This window comes from Pimephales promelas, chromosome 15 (genome assembly GCF_988280905.1).
Source record: "Pimephales promelas chromosome 15, fPimPro1.hap1.1, whole genome shotgun sequence".
Taxonomy (NCBI): domain Eukaryota; kingdom Metazoa; phylum Chordata; class Actinopteri; order Cypriniformes; family Leuciscidae; genus Pimephales; species Pimephales promelas.
The window spans coordinates 34725140-34746471 of NC_142783.1; the positions used below are offsets into that span (position 1 = coordinate 34725140).

The following is a 21332-nucleotide window of genomic DNA, read 5'->3' on the forward strand; positions in this document are numbered from 1 at the left end:
ATTGCTCAATTAGAGAGGAAGAGACTGTCTGATGTCACTAACCCCTCAAACTAGAGACATTCTTTTACTATATTCCTTGGAAATGCTGCCTGGTCTCTTGTATGAGATCAGATATGACTGATATAAACTTAAGCACTCCTGGAAACGACGTGAAGCCAGGTTTATTAGACTAAATAACTAGATAAGGATGATCTGTAGTTCTAAACATTCTCAAAGTCTAAGGTTCTAAAATCTATTAAACAAATCTTAAGTTCTATATATCTAATGTTCTAAAATCTTGGATTCTAAAATCTAAGGTTCTAAAAATCTAATGTTCTAAAATCTATTGAACCAATCTAAAGTTCTACAAATCTAATGTTCTAAAATCTAAGATTCTAAAATCAAAGTTTCTAAAAATCTAAGATTCTAAAAGCTAAGATGCTAAAAATATAAGGTTCTAAAAATATAAGGTTCTAAAATCAAAAGTTCGAAAAATCTAATGTTCTAAAATCTAAGATTCTAAAATCGAAGGTTCTAAAAATGTACGATTCTAAAAACTAAGATGCTTAAAACACAAGGTTCTAAAAATATAAGGTTCTATAATCTACCGTTCTAAAATCTAAGGTTCTAAAAATCAAAAGTTCTAAAAATCTAATGTTCTAAAATCTAAGATTCTAAAATCTAAGGTTCTAAAAATCTAAGATTCTAAACACGGATGCAAAAAATATAAGGTTCTATAATCTATGTTTCTAAGAATCTAAGGTTGTAAAAAAATCAAAAGTTCTAAAAATATAAGGTTCTAAAAATATAAGGTTCTATAATCTACGGTTCTAAAATCTAAGGTTCTAAAAATCAAAAGTTCTAAAAATATAAGGTTCTATAATCTACGGTTCTAAAATCTAAGGTTCTAAAAATCAAAAGTTCTGAAAAAATCTCATGTTCTAAAATCTAAGATTCTAAAATCTAAGGTTCTAAAAATCTAAGATTCTAAAAACAAGGATGCAAAAAATATAAGGTTCTAAAAATATAAGGTTCTATAATCTACGGTTCTAAGAATCTAAGGTTCAAAAAAATCAAAAGTTCTAAAAATACAAGGTTCTAAAAATATAAGGTTCTATAATCTACGGTTCTAAAATCTAAGGTTCTAAAAATCTAAGATTCTAAAAACAAGGATGCAAAAAATATAAGGTTCTAAAAATATAAGGTTCTATAATCTACGGTTCTAAGAATCTAAGGTTCTAAAAAAATCAAAAGTTCTAAAAATCGAAGGTTCTATAATCTACGGTTCTAAAATCTAAGGTTCTAAAAATCTGAGGCGTAACAGTAAAATGAATCTGTGACACTTCAATGAATTACCCTTTGTACAAGTGCGTAGTAGACTGTTGTGCAAGTTTACTCGTATATCTTTACTCATATTATCTAAATATAAAGCAACAGCACTCTCTCACCCACTTGACAAACACATTCTGAAACAACAGCGACTCTAACAGCTGAAGATATGTTTATGATGAATGACAGAGGCGGGCGAGACCACAGCGATCAGAAACACGGGGAACGCCAGCAGACACGCGAAAGAGTGGAAAGAAAGTGGAGAGAATGAACAGAAGAAGAGGAAGGCAGAGAGAAAAATGGGCCGGACGAGCAGCACAATTGCAGAGCAGGAGGTTTCGGCACAGAAAAGTAAGCACACAGCGGGCAGATACGCAGACAGAAGCAGACCCTGCTGGCGCACACACACACGCTGACAGCTGCACTCTGGTAATTTACATCTCTCCAGCACATTTAGCAGGAGCCTGTCTGCCATCACCCGCAGCACCGGGACCTGCTGGCCCCCAGACAGAGAGAGAGTGAGATCCACCAGGGAACCGGGGAACCGTGATCCGACGCTCGTCCAGCCAGAGACCCGGCGCTGATGTGCCTCAGCTGTCACCCTCCGACAGTGATGGAGAGAGTCAGAGGAGAGGAGAGGCGTGGTGTCGCACTGGGAAAGCTCCGCTAATCTAATGAGAAGTTATCTTTTATGCTTTATGAGTATTTCGTGGTACGGACAGGAATTAGTGTGCTTGCTTTGAAGTGTACGAGAAAAATCTAAAATTAAATAATCAAATGAGAAATAACTACATGGTTGCAAAAATAAATTTCATGTTAAATCACCAGGAAAAAAATTATATAGCTTAATGTATGCTATGCATCAAAGGTTTGAAGTCAGTAAAAAATTTCAGTAAAAAAAAAAGTATACTTTTTTACAGCAAGTATGGAATAAACTGATTAAAAGTTGCAACCAAAAAAAAAAACCAAAACCACTCACAAGCAACATAGCTACATGGCAACCAAATAGAAACACCCAGGCAATCATATAGAACACTCTAGTATCATCCTAGCAACAACATAGCAACACCTCACAACACTCATGGCACTATAGCATCATAGCAACACCCTGGCAACCATTCAAAATAGTCTAGCATCATAGAAACCACACAGCGGCACACTAGCATCATACTAACACTCTAGCAACCTCAATAGCAACACTTTGGCAACCACTCAAAACACTCCAGAATCATAGTAACACTAGCAATCAGAGAGCAACACAGTGACAACCATTTACAACACACTAGCATCATATTAGTAACACTCTGTAGCAACCACTCAAAACATTCTAGCATCACCCTAGACGCCACATAGCAACAGCCTGGCAACCACTCACAACACTCTAACATCATAGTAACACTCTAGCAACCACTCAAAACTTTAGAGTGTCCAAGAAACCATAAGGTTACACACTAGCATCATACTAACAATCTAGCAATCAGATAGCAACACCCTGACAACCACTCACAAGACTGTAGCATTTGGTAAACATTCAAAACATTCTAGCATCATCCTAGAAAACACGTAGCAACAGCCAGGCAACCACTCACATCACTGCATCACAGTAACAATCTAGAAACTACTAAAACATTCTATCACCGTAGAACATCCACTCACAACAACACTCATGCATCCAAGCAACCACATAACAACACCCAGGCAACCACTCACAACACTCATGCATCATCTTAGCAACTATATAGCAACACCCAGGCAACCACTCACAACAACAGTCATGCATAACCCTAGCAACTATATACCAACACCCAAGCAACCACTCACAACAGTCATGCATAATCCTAGCAACCACATAGCAACACCCAGGCAACCACTCACAACACTCATGCATCATCCTAGCAACCACATAGAAACACCCAGGCAACCACTCACAACAGTCATGCATAACCCTAGCAACTATATAGCAACACCCAGGCAACCACTCACAACAGTCATGCATAACCCTAGCAACTATATAGCAACACCCAGGCAACCACTCACAACAGTCATGCATAACCCTAGCAACTATATAGTAACACCCAGGCAACCACTCACAACAGTCATGCATAACCCTAGCAACTATATACCAACACCCAGGCAACCACACACAACAGTCATGCATAACCCTAGCAACTATATACCAACACCCAGGCAACCACTCACAACACTCATGCATCATTTTAGCAACTATATAGCAACACCCAGGCAACCACTCACAACACTCATGCATAATCCTAGCAACTACATAGCAACACCCAGGCAACCACTCACAACACTCATGCATCATCCTAGCAACCACATAGAAACACCCAGACAACCACTCACAACAGTCATGCATAAACCTAGCAACCACACAGCAACACCCAGGCAACCACTCACAACACTCATGCATCATCCTAGCAACCACATAGAAACACCCAGGCAACCACTCACAACACTCATGCATCATCCTAGCAACCACATAGCAACACCCAGACAACCACTCACAACAGTCATGCATAAACCTAGCAACCACACAGCAACACCCAGGCAACCACACACAACAATCATGCATAATCCTAGCAACCACATAGCAACACCCAGGCAACCACTCACAACAGTCATGCATAACCCTAGCAACTATATAGCAACACCCAGGCAACCACTCACAACACTCCTGCATCATCCTAGCAACCACATAGCAACACCCAGGCAAACACTCACAACACTCATGCATAACCCTAGCAACTATATACCAACACCCAGGCAACCACTCACAACAGTCATGCATAACCCTAGCAACTATATACCAACACCCAGGCAACCACACACAACAATCATGCATAATCCTAGCAACCACATAGCAACACCCAGGCAACCACTCACAACACTCATGCATCATCTTAGCAACTATATAGCAACACCCAGGCAACCACTCACAACAGTCATGCATAACCCTAGCAACTATATAGCAACACCCAGGCAACCACTCACAACACTCATGCATCATCCTAGCAACCACATAGCAACACCCAGGCAACCACTCACAACACTCATGCATAACCCTAGCAACTATATACCAACACCCAGGCAACCACTCACAACACTCATGCATCATTTTAGCAACTATATAGCAACACCCAGGCAACCACTCACAACACTCATGCATCATCCTAGCAACCACATAGCAACACCCAGACAACCACTCACAACAGTCATGCATAAACCTAGCAACCACACAGCAACACCCAGGCAACCACACACAAAAATCATGCATAATCCTAGCAACCACATAGCAACACCCAGGCAACCACTCACAACAGTCATGCATAATCCTAGCAACCACATAGCAACACCCAGGCAACCACTCACAACACTCATGCATCATCCTAGCAACCACATAGCAACACCCAGGCAACCACTCACAACACTCCTGCATCATCCTAGCAACCACACAGCAACACCCAGGCAACCACTCACAACAATCATGCATCATCCTAGCAACCACATAGCAACACCCAGGCAACCACTCACAACACTCCTGCATCATCCTAGCAACCACATAGCAACACCCAGGCAACCACTCACAACACTCCTGCATCATCCTAGCAACCACATAGCAACACCCAGGCAACCACTCACAACACTCATGCATCATCCTAGCAACCACACAGCAACACCCAGGTTGCACTACTATGAAAATGTTATCTAGTTTTGCATGAATTTCAAAAAGTATCTTTATCCAGTAAATAAACTTTACTTGATTTCCCTTCATTAGTCTAAGAAGGGGCCGTTTCCTCTTCACTCCAGATAATGGAGAGTTTGACGGGTGCATCAGGCCTCAGTCTCACTGGCCTTCGCTGAGCTCATGGCCTTGATGTTCTCATGCTTTGGTGTTTCGTGATGTCCTCACTTGGCAGAAAACAGTGCATTTTTGGCTTTATAAAACATAGCCTCTTTACGTTTGTTGGAATGAATCAGACGAGTGCATGACGTCAATCCACTCCAGATGCTGAAACCGCTGAGCTCTGACAGACAAAACAGACCTGAAACACATCTGACAGATTCACCAGCACTTAAAGTAATGGACATTTATTGCTTTCTTAATACATGCTTTTGGTCTTTCGGCAGTGCACATTATTCTAAGGAAGCTGTTATATCAAAAGATTATGAAGACAAACATGCATTTCTTTAGATGCATTCAGAATAGGAACAGGAACTTGAATTACCAAAGTGCATTTAGATTTTAGGCTGGTACAAAGAAAAGGAGGAACAAAGAAATGCCAGTTTCCTACACATGAACAACACATGACTAATTGATACAGAATCGAGAGGCTAATTAAGTTTCGCTGAAGGCAACAAAAGCACAAGTTGTTCTCAGATCAGGGAATCTAGAATGTGACCTTCTCCGGTGCAGGGATTGTAAGGTCGATGCCGTTTGAGTTTTCAGTGGCTGGAGAACTAAATACAGACTAAAACAAATGAAAGAAATCCCTCGGCTGCTGCTGTTAAACTATATTTATAGACAAGTGCACAATGACCTGGATTCAGAGGAACCATCGCTGAGATGAAAACGCCACGCTTCAGAAATCTGTCACTTCCAGCAAACAACATGCAACAGAAATGCTTTTGCTTCTCTCTGATAACATGCAAACGGCAGATGATTTTATGCAAAGCGACTTGAAAGTATATTTTTGATCATTTGTTCATGCATTGACTGGGAATCAAACCCATAACCTTGGTGTCGCGAGAGAGGCTTTGAGCTATCAGGAAAGTTATGCATTAAAGTTCATTTGAACAACAATTCAGTCCTTTTTGAAAGCTCCTGTATTCACAGTTTTCTTGTTCATGAAAAGAGCATCTCTTCTTGTGTACGGGGCGAGTAAATGATAACAATACATTTCAGAGTAACTTTAGATCTTATTTAGATAATTAAACTGTGGACATGTTTTAGCAAAATGGTCTTGAAGGAATCACAAAGGGTTTGGTTGAGCTAATTTATACTATAAATACATAAATACTTTATGATGCGAACAACGTTTGCATTTCTATGCAACATGCAGATTTGTTTTCCATGTTTAAAGATTCTTAAATCAAGATACATTTACTGATTCACAAGCATGCAACAAATACTCCGGCGTTTTGACTAACTTAAACACCTCTGATTGGCCACTGAGTTCAAGAAATCAACACATATGGCTGTGATTGGCTATATTGCTCAACGCTGAAAAACACTGTAAATAGAAACCTTTGATGGTGAAACACAGAATATGTTTCGCCAGATCAGACGGGCCCCTAAACGACGACTTACATCAAGTTTGTGCTTAAAGTCTCCCTATAGTCAATCATTTTATCCCTTAAAACTCATCTTTGATCATCAAAATTACATGTAAACGTTTTTTTTTTCTTGAAGAAAATGTCTTGATGCCTTAAAATATCTTGAATGTAACTCGACACCCTTGCCTCATTTAGTATGCACGGTTCTATGAATATGCAAATGAGCCCCGCCTCCACTCAAAGTGGTTCAAAGTGGTTTGTGACGTCAGAAACACCAGCGAATTCAAAGTGTGTTTTTGAGACTGTCTTTGCTTCACTGCAGTTTTAAGGAGGAAATACTCAGCAATGCTGTCCACTTATCAACTTACACATGGTGTGTCTTATTAAAAACACCACATAGACACATAAACAATAGGGCTGGGTATTGACACAAATTTCACAATTCGATTCGATTTCGATTCACAAGCTTGCGATTCGATTCCGATTTGATTCAATATTGATTATTTTTGATATCAGTTACAATAAATGGCAAATTTTCACAAGGAAATCAAATCTCTTAACTAATGCTGTAAAGTATGGGAGTCTAGTTGTAGCCAATAGGCTTCATTAGCCTAATGTGAAGGTAATAATGAACTGTTTTGTAGCTATACAAACACTTAAAATACACTTTTTTATTTATTTTTATAATAAGAAGATCATATGAAATATAAACATTTAAATAGTGGCTGTCATAAAATTTTTTATTACAGATTTATTCAAATATGCATTAAATATTGAAGAACATTAAGATAATAATGCATATGTAATATGGTGTATATATGTAGCAAAATGCTCCTCTCTAGAGTTATTTTTTCTAGCTGACTAACGAGTTTATGCGGGTTTTCTGAGGTAAATATGACGATACATTGATTACAAGCTGTTTAATTGACGTCTTTCCACGGTTGAAGCGCTGATTGAGCGAATCAATGTGACATGATACGGATTTCGATAAGTTGTACTCTATCTTTAACACACTTTCAGATGCTCATTCATGATTATTTCCAGAGCGATCTCACGCCACAGCGCCAAAACGCTATTTATGTTTTTGAATTTCTAAAGAAAATGGACGTAATTTGAAAATTGAGACTTTGTTTCATATCAATAGTAACAAAGGACAAAGATTATTGCGATACAATGTCCCATTCATTCAAATGAAACAGGATGACTAATCGATTCTTGAGATTTAAGAATCGATATCGGTTCGTAAAAATGAGAATCGATTAATATCAAGAAATCGATATTTATTACCCAGCCCAAATAAACAACATTAAAAGCTGGATTTACAACCACAGGGGGACTTTAAACCAGGAACAAATTTGCCAATGGGCTCAAAAAATAAACCTAATTCACACACTGATTTCAAACAAGAGATTTTGCTTCTCTAGCAAATGTATCACGATTTAAGAATGTTTAGATATTTTCTGGAAATCAAAAATACTGAGGAAGAGCAAGACTTCTTCATGAGACCAGAAGAGCTGAGGTCTACAGACAAACGGAGCGTCTCGCGCTGGACGGACGCTGTCAGATTCCACACTGCTGTATTAAACTCTGAGAGTGTGTTGTCTCTGGACCGCGGGTCAAACGCACCAAACAACCCGTCTGTGTGATGGCAGACGGTGGCAAAGGTGAGCTGACAGTGACGTGACATCTTCACCCGTTCACCAGAAGCCTTGTGCTCTGGCCGAGGGGAACGAACGCTGTCCAATCCAAACACGCGGACAGTCCCGGTGACATTTCACTGAACACAGATGCTGGCGCACTGACAGCCGACCGGACGGACACACACTCCTGACGGGAGGGAGAGAGATGTGTGTGTGTGTGTCTACTTGACTGTATTTTGGGGACAAATTTGTACCCAGAAGTGACCAAAATCTCCAAAAACCTCGTTTAGGAACGACCTCATCTGTAAATATGGTATAAAAATAAAGTTTTTTTAAATGTAAAAAGACAGAAAGTTTTGTGTGGAGCGTAGGTTTAGGGGTCGGGTTAGTGTGAGGGGAGAGAATACACAGTTACTTTGTACAGTATAAAAAACATTCTGTCTATGGAGAATCCTCATTTAAATAGCTACGTAAGTTCAGAATGAAACTAAATCTGGAAATAAATGAAAATTATTTTATACTTTATATTAAAGCTAGCAAATGTTTGTGAAAGAAGTCTCTTCTGCTCACTAATGCTGCATTTATTTGATCAAAAATACAGTAAAACAAGTTTAAGATATGTTATACACATATTATATAAAAGTATGGATATAATTTAAAATAGAGCACGACCGATAAAGGATTTTGAAGGCCGATATCGATACAAATATTTTTGGGTTTTAAAATCCGATATATCGGCCGATATTTTATTTATTTATTTATTTTTTTAAACTGGACATGATCGTCACATATTTTGTCATGCTTATTTGAGTTAAGAGAACTGATGGGGATGTTGTTTTAATAGTTATTAAAGCAATTTTATTTATCGTGACCAACTCAACGAGTGTTGCCAACAGGAACGGTGTAGAGCGCCCTCTGGTGGAGAAACTATACAACTCCAACACTCATGACATGGTTCAAGCGTGTTTCGTCCGTTTTTAATTTTTTTTTTTTTTGAAATATTCATTTATCGGCCATTATAACTGCCGATACCGATAGTTTGGAAAATGCCTAATATCGGCCGATAATATCGGTCTGCCGATATATATCAGTCTGGCTCTAATTTAAAATGTAATTTATTCCTGTGATCAAAGCTGAATTTTTCAGTCTTCAGTGTCACATGATCCTTCAGAAATCACTCTAATATGAGGATCTGATTATCATCAAACATTTATGATTATTATGAATGTTAAGATAGTTGTTGAATCTGTGATGCACTTCTTTTGTAACATTATATATTTGTTTTGTTTTTTAATGCCATGTTATGGTAAACACACGGCCAATATCACAATCCATAAAATGTGAATTATTATATAAAACATTTCAACTTACTGAAACAAACATGTAACGTGTATGTTATAAAATGATTTTACTGTTACTTTTGATCGATTTAATGCATGTTGAATGGTACGGTATATATCTACGCAATATCTTACCATGGAATCAAAAACTAAACATCAGGTAAATCATAGGTTTTAATGTCTGGCCACTTAAAGTTTCACAATATTTAAGGAATTCACAAGATTTGAGGAATCGAGTTCCTACTTATTTGAAAAGAGACACATCAAACAAACATCTAATGAATATATGACCATTTAGCTTTTGATTTCTCCATATCCTGATATGATCGTGATATGACTATAACTGGGGGAAACTCGAGCGTCAGCCCGGACATTATTTGTAGTAAGTGGAAAACCCACTCCCCGTCCCTGCAGACTCTCCATTCACATATTTCAGTATCAGCCACTGAGATCTAAATAACGGTCCTTCCCCTTCGCCACCTCCTCCCTGTTTCCGGCTCTGGTTAACCAGACACCCGTCTGACGCCACCGTCTCCTGCTAAAGCCATCACGCGCGCACCACTGCCAGTGCGTCTGGTTAGCAGAGTGGAAGTGATGCGTTTTCATTCTTCATGCATGTCCACAATTGTGGTAACAGAATCAGAAATGTTTCTGAAAGCACCTGAAGTCGACTAAACTAACCATATACTGTAGTAACACAAGCTACCATAATGCATAACTAGTCATTTGCATATTAATATTCCAACAGATTCGAGTTCATCATTTGTTCATATATAGCGATTTTTATTCCCATGATAGTCTAGATTGAAGGGAAGATGCAAAAGATGTTTTTCTTCATGTACATCTGAGAGAAATGGATCATTGAAAGATGAAACCACGCAGGGCGGGGCTTGTTTCTATCTATCGACTGCTGATTGGATGCTGAGATGTGGGCGTGGCACTCAGAAATGGAGGCGAATCTGAAAGAGGCGGGGTTTATGCAAACTAAAAAATGAGAAGTTGGGCATATGTGTCACTAAAGGAAGATCGAGGCGAGCTTTGATGATTTAATAAAAAAATCATTCACAATAAGATAATTATAGCTTGCATTAATTGTACAGCAGGGTAATTATGACTAGTCGCATCTATTCTATATTTGGGGTTTTATTTTATTCTTTGTGCTATTAGTGTTGGGACTGTTGTATGCGGCTCTTAAGCGCATTTAAAAATATATATGGTGAATTGTCATTTCATACTGACTTCATTAAATACACAATACACAATATCCTATATTGTCACTATATCACAATATCCCATTCACCACAATACACACACAGCCCTAATCAAATCACCTCAGAAAGTTCAAACACACAATGGCAGAAGTACATTTTTCTCACAATCTCACCAAATGTGACACGCGAAGATTCAACGAGAAAGAACTACATTAATTAAAGTGCCCCATTATGATATTTTAAAGCTTCCTAATGTTATTTTGGCGTTGCTTACAACAGGTTCACATGCATCCAAGATCAAAAACACGTTCATTTTGTAATCATATCCCCTTTATCTCAGTGAGTGTCTGAAATGCTTCGTCTCTCTAAGCTCCGCCTCTCTGAGAGCTGCTCTGCTCTGATTGGTCAGAAGGCTCATTATCATATCAGAATCTCAGCTCAACACACAGTGATCTGAACAGTAACGATGGCGAGGGTTTTACCGTATCAATCTCATCAGCAGAAAACAGCGACATGAACAACACGAACCAAACTCTCCCAGTCTCAGACACACTAGTGTTTGAGGGCGGAGCTAAGAGACGCTGTTCAGCCAATCGGGTGGCATTATGCAAATTAGTAATAAACCCAGACTGAATTACTGACGACTCGTTTCAGTTCAGAATCAGAATCAGCTTCTTTCTTTCAGCTGTTCCAACAGAGTTTAGAGGAAACTCAGATTCAGAGGCTATCAAACAAATCTTTGATTATAAACTTTGTCAGCTAAATGCTGTGTGTGTGTGTGTGTGTGTGTGTGTAAAAGAACAGCCTGAAGGGAAACCTATTGAGCTGTTGTGATGCTTTGTTCTCTCTTCCACACGCATGTTGTCAGTAATTTGTTCTTCCTCTCACTTTTGCCTCGGGGTGATAAAACCTACATGTTCTGAACGTTATCAAAGCAGATCAACTCACACACACACACACACACCTCGCTTGTGCAGCCATCCCTCCTTCACGATCACCCCGTCTGTCGTCATGCTCTCCGGCGCCGGCCTGTCAGTCTGTCCAGATCCGAGTCCTTCGCTCCGGCCAGCGCAAACCTCTTCTCACGCTCTCCTGTGTGTGGAGCAGAGATGAAGATCAGACCCGGTTCACTCTTAAACTCTTAAAGGAGTAGTTCACTTTAAAAAAACTTTTGCTGATAATTTACTCACCCCCATGTCATCCAAGACGTCCGTGTCTTTCTTTCTTCAGTCGAAAAGAAATTAAGGTTTTTGATGAAAACATATATCCATATAATGGATTTCAATGGGGTCCAAACGGTTCAAAGTTCAAAAGACCGTTTCAGTGCAAACTGTTCAAAGGGCTTTAAACGATTCCAGACGACGAATAAGGGTCTTATCAAGTGAAACGATCGCTCATTTAATAAATAAATACAAAAGTTTAAGTTTTATAAGCTCAAATGCTCGCCTTGCTCTGTTCTGTGATGCGCGTTCGTGACTCTCCTGTTCGAACTCGTTCCATCAAAATGAACGAATCTTTTTTCGAGTCATGACTCGAAGGGTCCTAGATAAGAGCCTTATTCATCGTCCGGTGTCATTTAAAGTCCTTTGAACAGTTTGCACTGAAACTCTCATTTGGACCTTGAACCGTTTGGACCCCATTGAAGTCCATTATATGGAGAAAATCCTGGAATGTTTTCATCAAAAACCTTCATTTCTTTTCGACTGAAGAAATAAAGACGTGGACATCTTGGATGACATGGGGGTGAGTAAATTATCAGCAAAAGTTTTTTTTTTTATGTGAACTACTCCTTTAAAGTAGAGCTCTCCAAACCAGAACATCCCAGAATCATGAAGCAATAAACACAGAAACACTTTACAGATATAAACATATAAAGACATGTAAGCCCTGAAATATGATTATATTTCCAAAACTCCACCTTGGTTGGTTGGTGAAGAGCTTGAAAATGCATAAACATTAACACACTTTTAGGTTTTAACAGTCGATGTGCAGAAAGACTGATATTTATAAAGGGAATTATACACTTTTAGAAATATAGTTTGGGATCAGAAATTAATATTTTTATTCAGCAATCTGATGCAATAAATGATTAAAGGTGACAGTGAAGACATTTATAATGTTACAAATGACTGTCATGACTATTAACAATTGATACTAATTGAGCATCAAATCATATTAGAGTGATTTGTGAAGGATCGTGTGACACTGAAGACTGGAGTAATGATTGATATGATCACAGGAATAAATTGCACTTTACAATATATTCACATAGAAAACAGCAGTTTTGGATTCTAAAAATATTTCACAATTTTTTACAGTATTTTTGAACAAATAAATGCATATGCAAATATAAGCTAAACGTAAAGCAATTAGGGACTTGTCTGTTGACTGTGGTAAAACCGTTTATAAAACCTCTGCAACAACAATATAATTTAAGGCATTAATGCTCAATGTATTATTAATAATATTCAGACTTCCCTGCATTGCCAAGATCTAGATAATGTCACACACTGAACGTAATCTGTGCTTTATAAAAGCTCCCTGTGACGTTCAATAAGTTGATTATTATATAGTATAAATTATTATTACCATCCACTATCCACAACAATAAACGCTGCACATCTGCAGGCCTCGACTGTCAGGCGTTCATCACGGAGATCAAGAGTCACAGTATCAGACGCACTGCAGAAGAAACCACTTCCTGTGTGACAGGAAGTCGAGTTTAAAGGCTGGCAGCATCATAAATAAACACAATTGACCAACGACTGCATTCTTTATTTAATCCGGCAAATGAACCAATAGGAACGCAGTAAAGGAGTCAGCTGACTGCCCAAAACACTTCCTTTTAAGATATTGTATACAGTATATTTTCGGGCGACCAAAAACTACTGATGGAAAATGTGAACTATCTGATTTCTGCTTTCGGATGAAACAGTGACGGCTATTGAGCATTTTTTGGACTATAACCATCGACTTCTCATTGATAAACAAGATATTTTAGCCTTTGCTGTCTTCAGTGAATAATTGATGAACAAAACTTTATTTGTAGCGCACCTGTCATGCGGTAATAAGCTTTAAATTGTGTTATTTTTAATGTGAAACGAAGCTTTCTTTCAATATGATAACGAAATACAATCAGTAAAATTGAAAAAACAGACTTCATTTTATTCTAAATGGTTTTAATTTACTGTATTTTATTTTTATCATAATTTTTATTTTTCATTATTTCTTATTCTAAACTGTTTGAATTATTCTGATTTCTTTTGATTATTTTAATTTCTTCTATGTAAAGCACTTTGAATTGCCATTGTGTATGAAATGTGCTATATAAATAAACTTGCCTTGCCTAAAAGTGTTTTTGCTGCTCTTTAATGTGTTGTGACACTTAAACCGATCATCTCTTCCTTTTTAATATTAGTGATAGTTACAGCAGCAAATGAACATCAATGACCATCAGAAGGAGTGTTGAAAGATACAGAACAACTTACTGAAATAATCATCTGTCAAGTTATCCATCAAGCAGTGTTTCAAGAACAGCTTATGAACAATAATGTCACATTTAAAGCCATTCAGTGACCATAAACTCGAAGATTAGCTGGAAAGATAACTCTACAGAGAAGCATTTTCATAAATGCATGCATTACATATTCATTATATCTTTCCTTCACTGCTTCATTATTTAATCCATGCAATAAATCTGTCATGCAAACAATTTATCATGCATCAAAAAAATGCTAGGTTGTTTAAACCCAATTTTGGGTCAAATATGGACAAACCCAGCCATTGGGTTACATTTTTAACCCAACGTTTGAGTTTGTCCTGGGTTAAAACAACCCAGGATTTTTTAGAGTGTATATTTCAACATCATTGTATCATTAAAAAGCTGATGCCTTATGTGCAGTTTAAATACTCTCATAAAACAGTTCTGATTATTAAATACATTAGTGATGCACAATATATCGCCCACTATATCGGTATCGGACGATATATGTCCATTTTAATCTTATCGTTATCGGCCCAAGAAAATTCGCCCGATATATTAAAGCTGATAAATAATGTATTATTTCCTTCAGCTGAATGATGATGATGGCTTTGAATTGCATTGGGAAATACAGCTCTGTGCAACATGCAAGTCTGTCATATCAGCTACATGACATTATAATTGTGTGCTTGTAACATTGATTTTAGATTTTGTAATCAGGCTCTAAAAAATTATATGAAAATTTGGATTTAGATTTATCGGCCAATATGTCTATTATCGGCTTTAAAATATAAAGAATTATCTTTTATTGTATCCGCCAAAATGTTCATAGCGGTTCAGTCCCTCCAGAAAAACGCGATTATGCGATCGCTGAATTCAATGCAAAATCAGCCAAAGTCCGCATATTTATGCGGGGGCCACATTTTTTCAAATACGCCGCACTTTCGCTGCATAAATTGCCGATTTTCGTGCAAAATATGCGGGGTTTGCATAATTTCATAATCCTCGCATTTTCGTTGCAAAAAAAGTCACATGTATCTTAGCAGAAAGTTGAAAAATGTGCGTTTGCTTCACACAAGAGCAGCCATTTCCCCCTGTTTCCATGGGAACGTTATGAAGTGACGCAATTACGCGACGCCAGACAGACTCACGGAGGCGATTGACATCTCACAAATCGAACTCGTATAACTGTCTGTCACACGTTCTACCGTCACATCGTTACTTAATAAACAACAATATAAAAGAAGTAGCATCAAACAGAAATTACACGCACACATGGGGTGTTCGAGGCGCACATATAACACTGCAGAGAGTTCAACAGGGAGCGCGCAGCTCTTAAAGGGGCCACACCTTATTTACACTCGTTACAATCTGAAATAAAACAAGATGAGAAATTAAATATTCCCAGCACTTTCTATGATGTAGTATGCTTGTTTATCAAAGGAAGTAATAAGAAATGACTCTTACATTAGCCGAGTGAGAACAGGGTGTTGGGGGAATCACTTTTTTTCTCTTTTTTATCAAACCGCAATTTTTGCAAGTTCCCTCAATTTTTGCAAATTCCTCCAATTTCATCCCATAAAATTGCAAAAAAAACCCCGCATATTCCTTCCATCGCATTTTTAAAGAAAACGGGCTACGTAATCAAGCATTTTTGCCCGCAACAATCACAAAAAAACTCAGCGTTTTTCTGGAAGGACTGAATACTATTATGGTAAATGTTATATGTAAATCGCAAATTTTTTCACAAATTTTTGGAAATTACCACCACAAAATCAGTCATTTTGATCGCAAAAATCACAAAAAAAAATCGTGAAATCCTGGAGGGACTGCCTATACATTAAACTATCATATAAGGGCTGTGGCCGTGAGCTGCAAACCCATGTGCTTTTCAACAAGACCAGAGTGTTTTCACTGCAGCGGTCCACACACACACACACACACAGAGACGAGAGGATGGCATACAGCCAGAACAGGCCGTCTGAATGAACCCAATAACCTGCTCACATGATCCGCGGGGCCCGAGGCCCTTCATCTCTCAGGCCCCGCCCTGTTTCAAGTCATTCACAACTCCACAACTGTCTGTTAGATCAGGCCCTCTTCAAGCACTTACATGAGGAGGATATGTACGGGTAACACATCAGGTGAAAATCCTGCTTTTAATGTTGTTTATGTGTGTACCCAAAACCAAAAACACGTTGTGAAATCGCTGGTGTTTCTGACGTCACAAACCACCTTGTAACCAATCAGATCAACATGTGATTGTGAGTGAGTGAGTGGAGGCGGGGCTCATTTGCATATTCATAGAACCGCATATACTAAATGAGCAAGGGTGTCGAGTAACATAAAGACATTTTTTTTCAAAGATGTTCTCATTTAGGTGATCAAAGACGTGTTTTATTGGATACAAATGATTGAGGGAGACTTTAAAGCACAGAAGCAGCTCTGCAACTCCAAACCACTTGAGCTTGTGTCCTGAGTTTAATATTTGGTTTTAGGGGTTTGTTCAACTCAGTCATGCGTGACGTCACCTCTCGTTCTAGTTCACAGGATCTGGAGTAGAAGTGCAATCTCTCCAATCAGACTAAAACACGGAGGCACGGACAGTCATATGATGCGAGTCTAAAACCAGGCGATTCGCGACCACTAACGCACAATACACTCGACTGTGTCTGAGTTCCTGCATTCTTCACATTCTGCGTGTTACTGGTGGCAGATCTGCGTCAGCGGGACCCGAAGGAGCTCAAAGTCGTCCCGCAGAAGAATGTAAAACATTCCTTCGGCATCTTCATCCCTCATCCGCCCACACACGTCACACGACAGCGGATGCACAGTCGAGTCTAGCGTTCGCGCCTCAAAATCAAGTGCTAAATATGAATATATTATTCATAAATATAGTCGTTTTTTAAAGTTGAAAGTGAAGGAAAAGTGCAAAGCATCCTCATGAAGTTTAAAAATACAAGTTTCATCATTTCCAATACTTTCATTTGTGTATATCGGCCCGTTTATGTTCATTTTTAATGTTATCATTATCGGCCCAATTAGAAAATCTGGCCGATACATTAAAGCTGGTAAATACTGTATTATTTCCTTCAGCTGAGACACTTGATGATTCTGAATGAATTGCTTGAAATGTGACTGGAATCACTTCAAAAAAAGGTAAATACAGTTTAGTGCAACATGTCTGTCATAATATCGGCTACTTAATATTATAATTGTGTGTTTGTGTCATTACTTGTTTTTGTAATCATGCCTCTAAAAAATCATGCAAACATTTCTTTTAAGGTTTATCGGCCAATAAATAGGTCTTTCAAATATAACAAATTATTGGTTATCAGTATTGGTTCATCCCTACTTAGGTTACTTCACTATAATTCTAAAATGTGAAAAAGTAGAATGAGTAATTCAAGTGGTATTTAACAACCTATCATCATCATAAACAATCCAGAATCAAAGACTAAACAAGCCTGAAGTAAACCAGATCCATGTTGATTAGATGGAGTCACAAATCAGTGTTTACAGTGAATGATCCACTCATTTCCCTGACAACATCTTCCGCTTGAGTTAGTCACGTGACTTTTTTGACAGTCCATCCAAGCAACTTCTGACTGATATAACGAGAATATACGTGTTGATACCCCTTTGATTACTAGCCTATATATTAATGGCAGACGATCTCATCAAATTCATCCATTGAACTTTACATATCAAAACAACATGGTTACTGTAAACACTCTTACAGACACAAACACAATCACCTGAGATTACACTGATGAATTATTAACAGGAAGACAGAGACACAGACAGTCTGTTCTGCACATGTCGCTTGTAAACACAGCAGGACTGTCACGTAAAGACATTGGAATGTATGGAGAATAAAGAGAAACACAGTAACATTCGAATTTTAGTAACATTCCAATTTTTTTTTTGCAACATTGTAACATTGTAACGGCTGGGCCTGGGCGTGCACGCGCTTAAAGTGACACAAAGTAACGACTGACAGATGAATAATGAAGGCATTAACGAGTTGAAACTAGAGGTTACAGTTTTAACCAGCAGCTAAACCAGTGTTTTCATTCACCCCGCGTGGAGTCGCTTATCTTTAGAGTTAAAGTGTTTTATTTTAGGCCTCTGAAGAGAGAAATAACCGCATCCTATTCAGGGCTTCACTGTCCGATAATAACTCACGTCATTAAAGTGAATGAGAGAGACTTTACCGAGACTGATTTCACTGAGGGCTCCGGCGCATCGCTCGCTGCTTCGTCTGATACTTTAATCCCACAGAAAACAGGTAAAAGTGTTTAGATGAGCACGAGCGTGTCCTCTCCTCCTCCTCCTCCCCACAGCGCGAGACTCGGAGTCCCTGAGAGCCAAACGCTGGGTCCTAGAGCCCGCCGGATCAACACAACACTACAACACTACACTATTACACTACTACAACACTACACTAAACCACTACACTACACCACACTACACCACTACATTACACTACACTAAACCACTACACTACACTACACTACACTAAACACTGTAAAAAATATTTTCAAGATTTGTTATCATAACATATTTTCTTTTGTCAAATCAACTTTATAATAATTTATTTAGTTGAGATAACTTATTATTTTGAGTTTCTGATGGTTAAATTAATCTCCTTCATTGTCTTAACTCACTTTTTCCAGTTCAATCAACTTAAAGTTTTAAGGCAACCCAGGTTACTTATTTTTTTAAGTTAAACCAACAATATTTTTTTTACAGTGTAGTAATCACAACATTTTTTCGTTTGTCAAATCAACTTAAATAATTTATTTAGTTCAGATAACATATAATTTTGAGTTTCTGATGATTAAATCATTCTCCTTCATTGTATTAACTCACTTTTTCCAGTTCGATGAACTTAAAATTTTAAGGCAACCAGGTTACTTACTTTTTTAAGTTAAACCATCAATATTTTTTTTACAGTGTACCATTACACTGCACATTGCAACACTAAACCACTACACTACAACAACACTACACACTACAACACTACACTACTACACTAAATACATATTTAACTGATGCTTTTATCCAAAGCGACTTATTGCTATGTCAGAGGTCGCACGCCTCTGGAGCAACTGGGTTATGTGTCTTGCTCAGGGACACATTGGTGTCTCACAGTGGATTCGAACCCGGGTCTCTCACACCAAAGGCATGTGTCCCATGCAACATCCCATCACCACTACAAGAGAGATATATATAGCATTTTTTTCCTCATAGTAATTGATAAACTATAATGTGTTAATTATTCCATCGGTATTTTTGTCTCAATAATGTCTTGATAAATGTAATTATTTTTATTCATTACACATCACCTTATTATACATTCTTGTTGTTATTTGTTTTTCTTGTCATTGGTTGTTTTTGTGAATAAAGCTTTCGCAATATTGAAAACACAATCATGGCAATAAAGTGCTTTAAATGTAATATTCAGTGTGTGTGTGTGTGTGTGTGTGTGTGTCAGAGAGACAGTGGACAGCAGAGGAATGTGATCTTTTGTCTGTCTCGGGTCGGAATGCCATTGATGAGACGAACAGAAAGAAACCAGGAAAGTCTCTCTCTCTCTCTCTCTCTCTCTCTGTCTGTCCTGTGAGAAAGTCTGACGCTCTCAGACGCTGGATCTCATGCTGCACAAACACTCATTGTCTCACCCGTACACACTGCGTTCACAAACTACAGCAGCGCATGAATGAAGCTCAGAGGCCCGACAGAAACACTGAGGACCCGACAGTCACTGTGGACTCAGTGTTCAACTTGGGCTAAGGCTTATATACTTTACATTTAAATTTTTTATTCATATATTATTTATATATTTAAAATTATAATTAATTTATATATAAGTTTAAATTAGAATATAAAATCCCAGAGCTTTAACTTGGTTTTACTTCTTCTTTTTTAAATATATATTTTTTTAATTATTTATATATTAATATATTTATATATTATTTTAAGTTTGAATGGGAAATTTTTTTATTTATTTTTAATTCATATTTATTTTTAAATGAATTATTTATATATTATGTATATATTGTCTTTGAGATAAAAAAAACAATCATTTTCAACTTCTTTTTTTGTACTTTTCAAATTATTTATATATATATATGTATATATATTTAAGTTTAAGTAGGAAAAATAACAGATTTTCAAATTAGTCTCAGATTAAAATAATAATTATTTATTTTTAAAATAAATTATTATTATATTATTAATATATTATTTCCGTGTTTAAATGGGGAAAAATTCACTTGGTCTTAGATTTTTAAAAGTAATTATAATTTATTTTTGAATTATTTATTAATATATAATTTATATATTATTGCCAAGTTTATTTCCAGTTCAAAAGCTCTGAGCATTTCATTAAACAAAATTATTTAGACACATATCGTCCCCGAACAGAAATTACTTATTTTTTTGTCTAAAATAAACAAAGTGAGTTATTACAGAAACACTATTTGTGATTTTTCTTTATTATATGAGCAGATAATAAATTACTAACACTTTATAATGAACTAGGAATTAACAAGGAATTAACAATACGTCTACAGCATTTATTAATCTTGATTAATTGCAAACTTTACCAATGCATTATTAAAATCAAAAGTTGTATTAAGTTGAACCTTTCTTGTAAAGTGTTACCAATGTACCAATTAATGCACAAACAAAACATTTACAAAGATAAATACATGCTTTAGCTAAAGCATTAACAATTGTCATATGAATTGTTACCAAAATATGTTTAATAAGATCAAACTAGTCTCAGTGTCACTATTATCGAGTCAGTGTGAGATGTTTAAATGAGATCTGTCTATCCCCGTACTGGAGTCAAAACAAAAGTAATGCAAATGCATTAATTTTGCCTTTCTTTTTTTATTTCTTTTAGCTTATTTATTTCATAACTGTTTAAATGTCAATCAATACTCTATGTCCCTCGTACAAACTCAATTGTTCATGTTCATCAAACGTCAGGATTTATATGAAATGTTTATTGTTGTTACTTGCAAAATGCTACTAAAAAAATTACAAA

The 21332-nt window shown here is 37.2% G+C and overlaps 1 protein-coding gene across 1 annotated transcript in view; it reads right to left on the minus strand.

Moving 5' to 3' along the window:
* The window catches only part of akt1 (AKT serine/threonine kinase 1), a 57587-nt gene extending 38942 nt beyond the window's left edge, over positions 1–18645 (minus strand). The window contains exons 1-2 of the mRNA XM_089120609.1: positions 18490–18645; positions 11756–11883 (exon numbers count right to left, since the gene is read on the minus strand). Of these exons, the coding sequence (XP_088976735.1) occupies positions 11756–11804 (49 nt within the window). The 5' untranslated portion in view covers positions 11805–11883; positions 18490–18645. The remainder of the gene's footprint in view (positions 1–11755; positions 11884–18489) is intronic.
* Positions 18646–21332: the final 2687 nt, after the last annotated feature.